This window comes from Paroedura picta, chromosome 7, assembly GCF_049243985.1.
Source record: "Paroedura picta isolate Pp20150507F chromosome 7, Ppicta_v3.0, whole genome shotgun sequence".
Classification (NCBI taxonomy): domain Eukaryota; kingdom Metazoa; phylum Chordata; class Lepidosauria; order Squamata; family Gekkonidae; genus Paroedura; species Paroedura picta.
In genome coordinates, this window is record NC_135375.1 from 92,354,378 (window position 1) to 92,367,878 (window position 13,501).

Below are 13,501 nucleotides of genomic sequence, written 5' to 3' on the forward strand. Positions count from 1 at the left end.
GTAAATAAATAAATATTTGTGGAAAGATTAGACAGGTTCATGGAGGATAGGCGACTACTAACCACAAGGACTGAAGGGAACCTCCATAGCACAGAGCCAGTATATCTTTGAAGAACAATGCTGGGAGGCAATTCAGGGGAAGGCCTTGCCCTTACGGCTGGTGTGTTGGCCCTCCAGAGTAACTGGCTGTCTACTGATCCAGCAGGGTTTTCTTCTTATGTCCATTCAGTTTTGCCTCTGATGAACCCCTTCCTCCTACTTCAGACCAACAAGGCTACTCATTTGAATCTACCCCTCCTCCTAAAACACTCTTCCTCATAATACCCTGGATGTGCCCAGTAATGTTGGGAAGTAATATAATGCAACCTGGGAACCAGGGATGCCAATTGTTGGTTTCAAATGGTTGTATACCGCCCTGAGACGGCTGGGTTGAGAGAGGTGGTCCTATAAACTCAGTAATAATAATAATCCCTCCATTTTATCTACAGCTTGTGAGCATGAAAAGCTGGAGTGATATGAGGCAGGAAGTATTGTTTCTGACCAACGTGGACACCAAGAGTTCATCTGGCGAAATTTACCAAGCAGTGTCCCGGATTGTTTGTGGCCATCCAGAAGGAGGTGGTTTACAGATTAAGTCTCTCAACTGGATGGAAGACAGCAATTACAAAGTCTTCTTTAATACCAACAGAACCGACGAAGAAGTAGCCGATTTCTATGATAACTCCACAAGTAAGTTGAATCCGTTGACACAATGGTGTGTGTTTTGTTTCGTTTTGGGGTGCCTTGAGAGAGTATGATTTCTTCCATTTCAGAAGCTGCAGCAGGCTCCATAAAATATGAAGCATGGGTGGGCAGGTGCTGACTGGAAGGAGTCTGTGGGGTTGGGTAGGCAGATTCTACGCATTGAGCTCCGCCCACAGCTTTTATTATTCTTTTTAAAAGCACCCTACTGCAATAAACTCATGAAGTCTCTGGAATCCAGTCCGCTTTCCCGCATTATATGGAGAGCCTTGAAGCCTTTGCTTATAGGAAAAGTCTTATACACGCCTGACACACCAGCAACAAGAGCAGTGATGAATGAAGTGAGTTCCCTGCATCTGTTTTCTGTTTTTGCGACAACTGTATACCTGCAAGTATTTTGCGGTCTATCTCTGGAAGGAGTTAGAATGCTCTTGTTTATGTCTTGGGGTGGGGTCATAGGTCAATGCTGGAATATATATAAGGTCTCTGGTTCCCTCTTTGGCATCTGCAATTAGTTATTGGGTAAGAGCACTAAGAAAGACCATTGCATAAGACCCTGGAGAGCCATTGCCTTTGTAGTAGACATCACTGAGTTAGATGAAACTGTTCAAGAACATGTAGCTCAGGACACTGTAATAATTCCCTCCCCCCCAAGTTATCAGCCATTTTATTTTTCTTTTGGAGGGATGGGAAACTGGAGGGTTTGGTGAACAGGGCCCTCTCTCCCCTAAGAAGGCATTAGCCAGCAACTGGACTGAATGCTATAGCTTTCTGGCGTACCACTAGCAGATCCCTATGCCATTTGTAAGTTCTGCTTGCTTACACAACTCCGGTGAACTTCCACATGTTCCCAGCTCTTGTTCTACACCTGGTGACCGAAGCAAGTGCTCAAAAAGAAGCAGGACAAAAAGGGAAAAAAAAGAAATGTTGGAACTAGCCTTTGGTGTTTCAACCTCAGGAATTCATTTAATCCCTGGTCTGTGGACTCTGAGGAACAAAACCGGGGATTGGGTGGGAAACAGGATGACAAAAATCTGGGAATCGCATTTTCCGCTTGTTCTGCAGTTTTGATGTAACCTTTTCCCCTTCCACTGTTCTGCCAGGTAAACAAGACATTCCAGGAGCTAGGTGTCTTCCGTGATCTCGGAGGGATGTGGGAAGAGATAAGACCAAAGATACTAACTTTCATGGAGAGAAGCCAGGAAATGGATGTGGTCCGGGTGAGTGTGCTGTAACTTATTTCCATCCTACTTCAGATAACACTGGATTGTCATCCAGGGACTTGTATTCTTGTCTTCAGTCTATTTGTTTGGGCACTTTAGCCTCGAGCCGATACGTGCCCGTCTGCGCAGCGCCTAATTTCTTGTGACAAAGTTGCTTGTACAGGGCCTCCTGACGGTTCAGCGTGATGGCATCCTGGCAGAGAAGGGAAAAGGTGCCACTCTCTAGACAGCATTTCCCTTTTGTGATTTCACAAACCATCAGTTAGGATGATTTGTACAGTATAAGTGGAGCAAATTCTGACTGGGGCATAAATCACCCTCATGCACCCTCCCTCGGTAGGCTGTGTGAATGTACAGTTGTTAAGGATGTGGGTCAGATGACTGTGAAGGTAGGAGATATTCAAGCACAGGCAGGTGTACATTCTGTTATGCGGAGCACGGCTCTAACCACATGACATGGGGCTCTGAAGGAGAGGAGAGTGTGATTAGAAATTACCTCACTGGCTGTAAAACAGGAACTGAGCACAAGTCTCGCTGCCCCTGTCTGACTTTGTGGAAATGAGTGATATAGTTAATAACCAGCCTCAGAGAATAACAAATAAATCTTGTTCGTTTTTAAGTGTTGCAGTATCGTTTCAGAAGCTTTACAGTCCGATGACGGCTGTGTCAGTTGATGTGCTTCACTCTGGAGACTAATGCAGTCTTGTGCTTAGACCTGCCTCCCAAGTAGAATGTGTTGCTCAGTGAGAAATTACTCTTTCCCCTTGGATGTCCTCCCCACCCCCATCCTGATGAGTACTTGGTTCATCCACAGTGTTGGGCGGATACAAGTTATGGTTTGCCAGGTGGTAACTTACCATTGTTTCTGAGTAAGCTGTTGATACGAACTTGTGCCTTCAGGAAACGTCACCTCTCTTACCCTGTTTGTCAGGCCAGGTATGGAAGATCATCTTTATTGGGCATTATGCCACACTTCTGTACCTGATATATGGCAAGATTATCCTTACTGCTTGGCAGGGGAGTGGAGAACGAGTGGAAGTCACAAAACTACCTTGGCGGGGGGGGGGGGGGGGGAGAGATTCTTCACCTAACTAATTATGCATACTATCCTGCCAAGCAGTCAAGAAAACATTATTTCTCAGGTACAGATGGCTGCTAAAAGGGTCACTTATATTCACACAGCTTACCATGCACCCTGTGGCAAGTTACCACATTAGCAGGGGTTGTTCGTAGCTGTCATCCGTATCCTGTTAAACTAGTGGAAAACTTTTTTCTGTATCTGATGCAAATTGTGTCAAAACATAGAATAGAAAATCCCCTTGATGTTTCCTTCAAATCCATGAACGGAGGAGCATAATAGGCACTTCCATCATCATGAAGAGCTGGGGGTGTTTGTGGTAAAGAGCAGCAGACTCTAATCTGGAGAACTGACGAAATTGACCTTGCTTGGGCTCCCCAGGTCAGGGCTCCTTAGAGTAGAGAAAAGCAGAGTATCGAATCCTGTTCTTTTTCTTCTTCCAGATAACAGAAGAAAAAGAAAACCCCGTCTTTCCTCTCTGCACCTTACAGTGCAGGATGGTTCATTACTCATTAAAGTTACCCACCTTGAAAATTCAGGAACACCGTGTTTAAACCCAGTTAGACATCCAAGCAGTCTCATAGGATGTAGAATAATTGCCAGGGAAGGGGCCCAGGCCCAGGCCCAGGCCCAGTCAGAGAGCTGTGAGACAACAGAACTGGTCCACGTGAGAAAAGGATCATGTGCTTGGCTGTGCATCTGTCAGGAAATGATGCTGTAGCCAGCATCCTTGTGCTTGGAAGCCCTAAGGCAATGGCTAGGGGAAAGAACAGACAAACTGAGAAGTACATTGCAGAGTTCCAGCCAAGACTCTTTGCAGCTGGGTGTTTTCTTAAGGGGACAGTGCAACTTGTAGATGTCTTTCTTCCTTTCCACAGCGGCACCATGTAATAACTAATAATAATTTTGAGCCTCTTGGTGTCAAGGAAAGGCTCCTTCCAGTGGAAGAAAGCTAGCAGACTTCATATACAGGATCCAGGCCATTAACTTTTATCTTTGGGGAGCTAGCTTTGGTAACTATGATGCCTGAAGCTGATCTACAAACTTTCTTGTTCACCGTTTACTATAAACTGGAATACAAGTTTTACACCATGCCCACTTTTTTTGTTTGTTTGTTTGATTGAAACAAAGCAGAATTGGTTTCCGGGTTGTTTGTCTCTAGCTTTTTTTGTGCTGTGATTTGTGGTCTGTAGAGAAATTCCTGTACTAGATAAGCCAAGAATGTTCAATCATTCTTGGTTGTCTCTTTGCACTCACTGCTAGTGGAGAACCGTTCAGAACATATGGGCAAACCTTAGCTGCTAGCAGTCAACAAAACAGTTTCTTTCTTCTCCTGAGGCTCTCTGGTTCTCAGTGGTGGGTTGTTTTTCTTTTGGAAGCGAGATCAGTTTTCCCAGAAATGCTGTTCAAGGCTGCCACCTGCTGAAACAAAAATAGAAATGGGAAAGGCACAAGTCAATACCAGACACGTCAAGATAAGCATGCAAGTTTATATTACACCTTTTACACCCTCATTTTAATGGTAGAGCCCCTGGACAGTTTCCTGTGACAATTCCTCTTTGGAATGCAGGCTCAGAACAGCCTATCCAAATGCTCTGCTTCTCCCTTTAAATCCCCTCCCCGTATAGTTAGCTAGCTAGGATTAGGTGAAAGCCCCTTATGATCTACTTTTTCTTTTAAACTTGGGGAGATTTTTCACAACCAGAGCACCCCCACACACACACACACACACACACATACACACTTCAAAACTGTGTTCTAATGGGGTCCATTTCTGTGAAAGCTGTCTAGTTTCTGAATGGGTAGGTTGTTTTTACAAGGTAGGTTCATGGGCTGGAAAGAGTCATTTGCCCAAGGGGTATACTTCACAAGTGTTGAATTTGGGATGCTTTGGAGTCAGAAGGCTACTGAAGAGTGTCACGGGCTGGACTATAGAAAACCCAAGTGCCAGGGCCAGAGAGAGGATTGGTGGGGTGATAAAAGAGCTTACATAACAACAGTCGATGCCAAGCACATGTGCACCCAGAATTGCAACTGCATTGCTTCTGGCTTAAGTGGAAATAAGAACTTCAGAGGTAAAGTAACTGTAATCCTCTTCCCTGTGTTAATAACATCAGAGTTTACTGAAGAACAAGGACCTCTGGCACAAGTACTTGGAAGGTTCTGGTTGGACAATTGAGGATGTTGCTGTGTTCCTGGCAAGATATCCAGAGGATGTTCAACCCGTAAATGGTTCCATTTACTCCTGGAGGAAAGCTTTCAATGAGACTGATCAGGCTATTATGACCATTTCCCAATTCATGGAAGTAAGTATCCTATTGCTTCTTGGCCATATTTGCTTATTCTGTCTCTCAGGGCCAATGGCTGAACCTTCTTTATTCATCAGGATGATTATACTTTTCTCCGTGATGGTTTAGAAAGTGGCATGAAGAAGGTCAAGGCTATGCTTGGAATTATTAGGAGAGGGATTAGGATTAAAAAGGGCCAGGATTGTAATGCCCTTGTGTGGATCTATGGTTTGTCTGTGTGCAATTCTGGTAGCTGCACCTCAATTTATTTATTTTTTTAGAAAAGTGGACTTCAGTGGACTTAGAAGGGAGTCGCTCTCCTTAGGATGGCTGAGTAAAATGGTCACGGGATTAAGGAAAACCTCAATCTTGAGATTTAGCAATTTAGAAAAATTAATGACCCACAGTAGTGTTGGGAAAAAGTAACTTGACAGAGGTTTGCATCTTTGTTTATTTTTTTAAAAAAATTCTGTCTCACATTCCCCAAACTCTGCCTGAAGCAGCTTGCAGCATACAACCAATCAGTGTAACTGTTAAGTAAAATGATTAAAACAAATTTAAAACTCACTGAACCAACAGCAGCAGCAGCAACCAACAGTATTTAAAAACAGCAGCCACTAAAATCAGCAGAAAAACAGGCCCCCAAAGCTTTCTGATTTGTTTTCTGCCTTCCTCACAGTGTGTCAATTTGGACAAGCTGGAACCTATGCCAAGTGAAGTGCGTCTTATCAACAAGTCCTTGACGCTGCTGGACCAGAGGAGATTTTGGGCAGGCATCGTCTTCCCTGAAATGGCTCCTGGCAGCACCAAGTTGCCTCATCATGTCAAGTACAAGATACGGATGGACATAGACAATGTGGAAAGGACAAACAAAATCAAGGATGGGTGAGTGTTTCTAGGAGAGATACTGTTGCGTTCACCGGTGCAGAGGAGTAGGTGCAAGAGTTTCTGATAGACAATAACCTGTGGTGCTTTCGTGCAGGTTCTGGGACCCAGGTCCTCGTGCTGACCCCTTCGAAGACATGCGCTATGTCTGGGGAGGCTTTGCTTACTTACAGGATGTGGTGGAGCAGGCAATCATCCGGGCTCTGACAGGCACTGAGAAGAAAACCGGCGTTTATGTCCAGCAGATGCCGTATCCCTGTTACGTCGATGACATGTAAGTGTCTGTATAAATGAAGGTTACTAAATTAGGTCAAAACAAGCCTGCATTCTAGGAGTAGCAAATTTGGAGGCCAGTTTGGGCAGACTCTTAAGCCATCTGTTTTGGCAGTCTTGGGAATAGCACCAGAAAAGAACCTCTGTAGTGAGATTTAGAGATAGAAATAATTCTCCAAACCAGGGGTGGCCAAACTGTGGCTCTCCCAATGTCCATGTACTACAACTCTCATGAGCCCTACAAGCATGTGCTAGCAGGGGTTCGTGGGAATTGTAGTTCATGGTCAATAGGAAAGCCAGAGTTTGGCCACTCCTACTCTAAACAGTAGCATTTTGCCAAGATAGTGCCACTGAAGATGCAGAAGCCATTCTAGTAATCCTGCTCTAACTGTCTCACAGAGACTTTCCACATGGCCACAACTGCTGCAAGGATTTTAAGTAACAAGAGCAGCTTGTACTTACTAGGTCCAAAATGGCACTCTGCAAAGATACATTTTGTGTATTCTGTTTCCCTACCAGCCAGCTAGGCACTTCTGAAATGGAGATGGTCTTACACTTGGCTGTTTGTACTGGACATCTTTGAGTATTCAGAGCTTTCGTACCACTGGCTTTCAACTGTCATGACCAATGAACCCTTGACAGGCAAATTCATGGATAGGTCATCTTAAAACCATGTCAGATGGCAGCTCTGGATGGTGAATTGAATGTTAAACATTTCTATTCCCTCCTTCCAATAGATCACAGTCCATTGGCAGAACTTATTTAAAAAATTAAGACATTTAAGCAGTTTAAAAAAAAATGTTTAGTATGAAACGATTCCATTAAAAACGCAGAGCAATAGAAGGTGTTCCAGTAACATTATTGGGTTGTGTGACATGATATAAGGAAATGCTCCCTTTTTTGTCTGCCCCAAACTTACCTCCAGTTCAAGTATCATAATCCCTGTCCTTTGCTTCTCTCCCACATTCCTTCTGGCCTGGTTCCCTGCCAGATTTTTGCACGTCATGAGTCGATCGATGCCCCTCTTCATGACCTTGGCTTGGATTTACTCTGTGGCGATGATCATCAAAGGGATTGTGTATGAGAAAGAGGCCCGGCTGAAAGAGACCATGAGGATCATGGGCCTGGACAACGGCATCCTGTGGCTCAGCTGGTTCATCAGCAGCCTCATCCCTCTCCTCTTGAGTGCGGGACTCCTGGTCGTGATCCTCAAGGTATGTTGGGCCCCGTGTTTCCTTGAGGTCATGTGGGACCCTCAGCTCCCCCTCGCACAGAGACAGGTTCCATGCTGACAAGGTATGGCGCAGAGAGCTGTAGCTACTTCTGGCTCCCTGGTGAGTATGTGCAATTGCAGCAGTGCTTGCAAACAGAGATTTGCCCTCTCCTCTTCGTTCATTTAAATATTCTTAGGTGTGACATATTTAGTTCCTTTAAGATATTCATGATGTCTAAATAGTGTTCCGTGATCCTACAACCGGTCTTCTCTTTATCCAGAACGGGAACCTGCTGCCTTACAGCGATCCCAGCGTGGTGTTTGTCTTCCTGTCGATTTTTGCCGTGGTGACCATCTTGCAGTGCTTCCTCATCAGCACCTTATTCTCGAGGGCCAACATGGCGGCCGCTTGTGGAGGAATCATATACTTCACACTCTACTTGCCTTACGTTCTCTGCGTGGCCTGGCAGGATTATGTCGGCTTCTCTCTCAAAATGTTTGCTGTGAGTAAACGTGGCCTCAGGTTTCAGTCTAGGCTGGGTAGAGCTCCTGAGTGTCTTTTACTGGGATGAGGAGTAAAAAAGCTGGCCATTGGTCCAGAAGAGGCCTCAAGGAGGATTTGCTGTGGTCTGTACAGATTTTTAGCCCACCTTTTCCCATTCCACACCGACAGGCCTGGTGGCTTGACTGCTGCTCTGATGTTTCATGATTTGCTGGATTTTTATCCCATTTTTATCCCGTTCTCCCTCCTGAAAAGATGATTCCACAGAAGAACTTTTTGAACCCTATGCTCCCTCATTAACATATTAATTACTGACAAGTACATCCTTCCTTCCTGCCCCACAGCTGCCCCTTCACTGATGTAGCCTGGGTTTATTTTTAAAAACATTCTCTGGACTACTGCAAATAAAATGAGTTCCTTTGCGGTTAGTGTGGTTAATCAGATTGTCCTGTCAATTGATAAGGAATAATTTGCCACACGGTAAGAACGATCTATGATACAAGGTATGGCTCAAAGACAGGCAAGAGGCTAATTAGTTGCTACACTTTTCCTGGGTTTGACTCTCCATCGGGTTGACAGAAATGATCTGGGTGTTCTATGTTTCACAGGTATATGTGGGCCCAATTTAGTGGAAGGCTAAAAGCATCCTCTCACTTCGCTTATTCCATGGTCCCACTATTTGATCCCCTGGGGAAAGTTGATATTGACCGATGGCCGCATATATATATTTCTCCATTGGGTAAACAGGACTTGAATCTTGCTGTCCTACTGTAGACCAAGAAGGGTACCCACCTGAAACAGTGTTAGCTTGCAACTGTGACGCAGCTAACAACTGTGGCGCAGCTAATTGTATCAATGGCTCGCATTGCTTTCTTCCTTTTAAAGCCTGATTGATGAATGTACCAGTGATGCAAATTGGTATCTTTCTTCTCCAGAGCCTGCTTTCTCCGGTAGCCTTTGGGTTTGGCTGTGAATACATTTCCCTGTTTGAAGAGCAGGGTGTTGGAGTCCAGTGGGAGAACATTCTTGAAAGCCCCATACAAGAAGACCACTTTAACCTGACCACTTCTTTCTACATGATGCTGTTGGATACTTTGCTGTATGGCATTATGACTTGGTACATTGATTCTGTCTTCCCAGGTGAGTCTTCCTCTGTCTTCTTTAGACTCCCTGGGTGGATTCATCTGCCAGCTAGGGCTACTTCTGCTTCCATGGAGTGAACCTGGGGGATATCAGACACAAAATACACTTGTATTTGCGGCAGTAGCAGGTTCTTCAGTCTACTGTGGAAACAGTAATGGCCATGAGGTTGCTTCCTTAGAAGATCCCATGATGATGCAGCTTCATGGTGTTCACAGCAGCAAATGCAGAATTAGCATGGGGGGAGGGTTAGCGTTGCATCAGTGACTTGAGGAAGTGGGAAACAGATCTAGGGAAGTCACAGCCATTCCTTGCCTGGACTGTTCTGCTTCACCAGCCTACTCCAAGAGTTTGAAAACTATTGGAGAAAGATTTTGCTACAAGAATATATAAACTGGTTAAATGCAGAATCTAACTATGCAAGCAGATGTCTCCGTTCTTGGGAAATAATTTTTGCACTTGAACATGATACTTTTACAATCCAGTGGACAGAAACATTTCTTGGAATTGCTATTTCAGCTGTGCCATTTGAGGCTACTGGGAATATTGCCCTGAAGGGTGTAGAACGGGATAAGCTGCTTTTTTCCCAAGTATGCTGAGTTTTGCTGAGTTGATTTGTGTCACTTTACTTTCAAAAAAGCAGAAGCAAAGATAAGCCAGAACGAAATGCCACAATTTCATCATGGTAGAATAATGCCATCTAAATGTATATAAAGGCAGGCAAATTAAGACTAATAGAGTTCCAGGGTTACAAACACAATTTTTCCAGGGGTGCAAAAGAAAATTGATTTAAATAAAAATAAATCAATCAAAGTAAACTAAATTCCAAATTTTCTCCCCAAAATGAAATAACCTGATATTTTGTTTTCTAGTCAACACACTTCTTAGGGTGTCTAGGGTTACTGACAGATTTGCAGCCTGGAAAGGATGACATGAGTAGGGCTGGCTCTACTAGACTGGATGCAGTTGTCCTTCATTCTATTGGAGGAAGAGCTAATTAAGTCAGAGCAAGGCTCCTTAGATTTCAAAAAGGGCTTGAATTTTACTTAGTGGAGTGATAGGACAGGCATAGGATCCAACTTAGGGCTTTTTCTCATTCTAATTTCCTAATTTCTTCAGGGGTGTTTTCTGTTAAGTAGTGGTTGATTCAATATGGTTGATCCTGTAGTGGTTGATTCAATATGACATTTGTTATATTATATGACATAAAAACCTGCCGTTTAAATCTGCAGGCAGATATACTGGACATAAACCAATGTAATATAAAATCAACCACTAGACGGAGTGAGACACATGCAGAACAGAATGTCCATCCCTTCACCCCCAAAAAGAATCAGGAATTCACAAGCAAGGAAAATGAGAATGCAGAAAAGCCCGTAATATTTTCAGAGAAGCACAAATTAGTTGGTACAGTATCATGCTGGGCGAAAAGGAGATCTGGATTTAGATCCTCCTGCCATAACCTTGCTGGGTGATCTCAGACCAGTCATTTTCTCTCTCAGCCTTACCTACTCATATTGCTGGAGGACAGGAGAGCCATATATGCTGCTCTAAGTTTCTTGGAGAAGTAGGGAAGAGCAGGAGGGGTAAATATGCATTAAACAGATAGAATCCAGCCTCTTCAAGACCTGTTGTGGTCTTTTTTTGATACAAGAATCTGAGGCACAGTTCTCCTAAATCACTTTTTGTCTCTTGCTCTAGGCCAGTACGGTATTCCCAGGCCTTGGTACTTCCCCTTCTTGAAGTCCTACTGGTGTGGTGAGAAATACGAGCAGCACCAGCTCCCTGTTGTCCGCGCAGGGTCATCTGAAAGTAAGTGACAGATCTCCTAGTTTAGCTGCACACACACACAGAGAAGTCAGCCCATACTAGAGGGCTCAAGTGAGTGCTGGGTAGAGAGGCACCTTGGCCTGCCCCATTAAGGGAATTCTTATGTTGTATTTGCACACGCCAAGACAAACCTTGCCTAAGCCTGCCTAATGGCAACAGGAAACTTGCTCTCACTTGACCCAGCCTAGTACAGACAGACACACATGCGCCTCTGCACTCTTGCCAACTCTTCTTTAGAGGAAAGCATTCCAACAGGTCAGACTTCCTCTAGGGGCTTAGTTAGACTTTCAATGACTGCTTTCCCTTTGGATTGCCACGTTTGCCGTCAGGCCTAGCACTACAGCATAAAAGTATATTAAATGATTTATTTATCAGAGCTCAAGGTAATTTAAAAATATTAAAAAGCCATAAAAAGGGAACTCTTATTTTCCCAATAGGCCACAAATGTATCAGTATAACATATGCAGCAATAGTACAAATAACTTTGACCTCATCAGAGGCCAGTACAATCACATGCATAAGGAGCTGTGATCAATAGGGAAATAAGTGTTCCATTTGTATGTTTTTTAATGTTTTAAATTACCTTGTGCTCTGTTAAATAAATTGTTTATTTAACGTCCTTTTATGCATTTTAGTTCCTCAGCCTTTTTGGTTCTCACCTGTTTCTCGGGTTGGGTTTTTTCTTTCTTTCTAGTACTAAAGTAGCCTGGGGACGATGTAAAATATCCTCTTTCTGTCGCTTCTCAGCCTTTTGGTTAAGATCAAGTGTAGTATCCATATTTTCTTTCTTCACTAAATAGTTTACTTTCCTGCCCCACAGTCTGTATGGAAGAAGAGCCGAGTCATCTTAGCCTTGGCGTTTCCATCCAGAGCCTGGTGAAGGTATATCGTGATGGCAAAAAGCTGGCTGTAGATGGCCTCACGCTCAATTTCTACGAAGGACAGATCACCTCTTTCCTGGGACACAACGGAGCTGGGAAAACCACCACCATGTAAGCAACAGCACTGCGAGAATCAGTACAAAGCCTTCCGCTGTGTCTTCTTTCCCGGTTGTGGTTTTGGATTCAGTGTCCCTTCTATTCCGTTTAGGTCCATCTTGACGGGATTATTTCCACCAACTTCTGGCACAGCTTTCATCCTGGGCAAAGACATCCGCTCTGAACTCAGCAGCATTCGGCAGAATCTGGGGGTCTGCCCTCAACACAACGTCCTATTTGATGAGTGAGTTTGTAGCATGAATCACAGTTGCCTTCTGCTGCAACTTCCTTCATAAGTAGCAGAAGTTGGGAAACCTGTTTGTGGAAACAGACGGCTTGTATACTACATGTACTCCTGGATAGGCTGCATTTCCCCCGTCCCTGCATTGCTCTAACCTATGGGTTCTCTACTCACAGAATTACAACTTCCTGCTTCTCGCTGTAACCCCCCAGCATCCACCAGGGACATCCTGTGCTCTGGGATTTCCTGGGGACAAGTTCTGGCTCAATGTGGGGATCTACAGTGGGAGGGGAGTGGTGAAAATTGCCCCTTCTCCACTGGTGAAAGCGCCGTAGTGGCAGCAGTAATAAACTGGAGGGGAAATGCGTGTTTGAACACAAATATTAAATGTTTGCTTCCCCTCCCCACTGCCACATCCCAACCAGTATTTCATTGAGACTGCTGGGTGCCTGCTTGCTGTATATCTTCAGGCATGCATTTGTGTTCCACATACAACAGTAGAAACAAATGGTGGAAAAAAACAGGAATGTTTTATCTTTCCTGTAATCTGCAAAGCAGGGACCTTTGCTCTCTCACACCAGTTGTGCAGCCAAAACAGATTCCCTTTTGGCCATCTTCTCTAAGTCACCTCAGATGACTACTGCCTGTGCCAGATGTTCAAAGTCTGTGACTTAGGCCTTTCAAAATTATACAGCTGGCTTTTAAAGAATTTGTGTTGTTTTTTTTTAAAAGGTTATTTCCTTTTGTCTCTTTTTCTTTCTAAGATGTACTCAAAAGCAGAGTTCGTGGTACATTTTTCGAACTATGTCCACAAATGACCTTACTTTAAAAACAAACAAATCAGAAATTCTCTTAGCATGCAATGCATCTTTGGCTCAGAAAATCTGCCATGTGACTGCCTTCCAAGAATCAGTTGGCTCGGTATACATTTTATTTCTTCAAGCTGGGACATAGGAGCCCGTTCTGAATAGTGAAACCAAGTCGATGTTTGAAGTATTAAGTTCCATTCTCCTTTTCCTGCACAGCCCAAGACGAATGGGTAAAGTGCATGAGCACCGTTATCTGCAATTTATACGCAAACATCTCAGCGTTGTCTAAGTCCTCTGAAAA

The 13,501-nt window shown here is 44.0% G+C and overlaps 1 protein-coding gene across 2 annotated transcripts in view; it reads left to right on the top strand.

Annotated features, from left to right (window-relative positions):
- Positions 1-13,501, top strand: part of ABCA1 (ATP binding cassette subfamily A member 1) — a 112,893-nt gene that overhangs the window by 64,017 nt on the left and 35,375 nt on the right. For both annotated transcript variants that reach the window (XM_077345386.1, XM_077345387.1), the window contains exons 9-20: positions 489-729; positions 943-1,082; positions 1,845-1,961; positions 5,160-5,348; positions 6,010-6,215; positions 6,313-6,489; positions 7,480-7,702; positions 7,983-8,204; positions 9,139-9,343; positions 11,045-11,155; positions 11,994-12,165; positions 12,263-12,394. In XM_077345386.1, the coding sequence (XP_077201501.1) occupies positions 489-729; positions 943-1,082; positions 1,845-1,961; positions 5,160-5,348; positions 6,010-6,215; positions 6,313-6,489; positions 7,480-7,702; positions 7,983-8,204; positions 9,139-9,343; positions 11,045-11,155; positions 11,994-12,165; positions 12,263-12,394 (2,135 nt within the window). The remainder of the gene's footprint in view (positions 1-488; positions 730-942; positions 1,083-1,844; positions 1,962-5,159; positions 5,349-6,009; positions 6,216-6,312; positions 6,490-7,479; positions 7,703-7,982; positions 8,205-9,138; positions 9,344-11,044; positions 11,156-11,993; positions 12,166-12,262; positions 12,395-13,501) is intronic.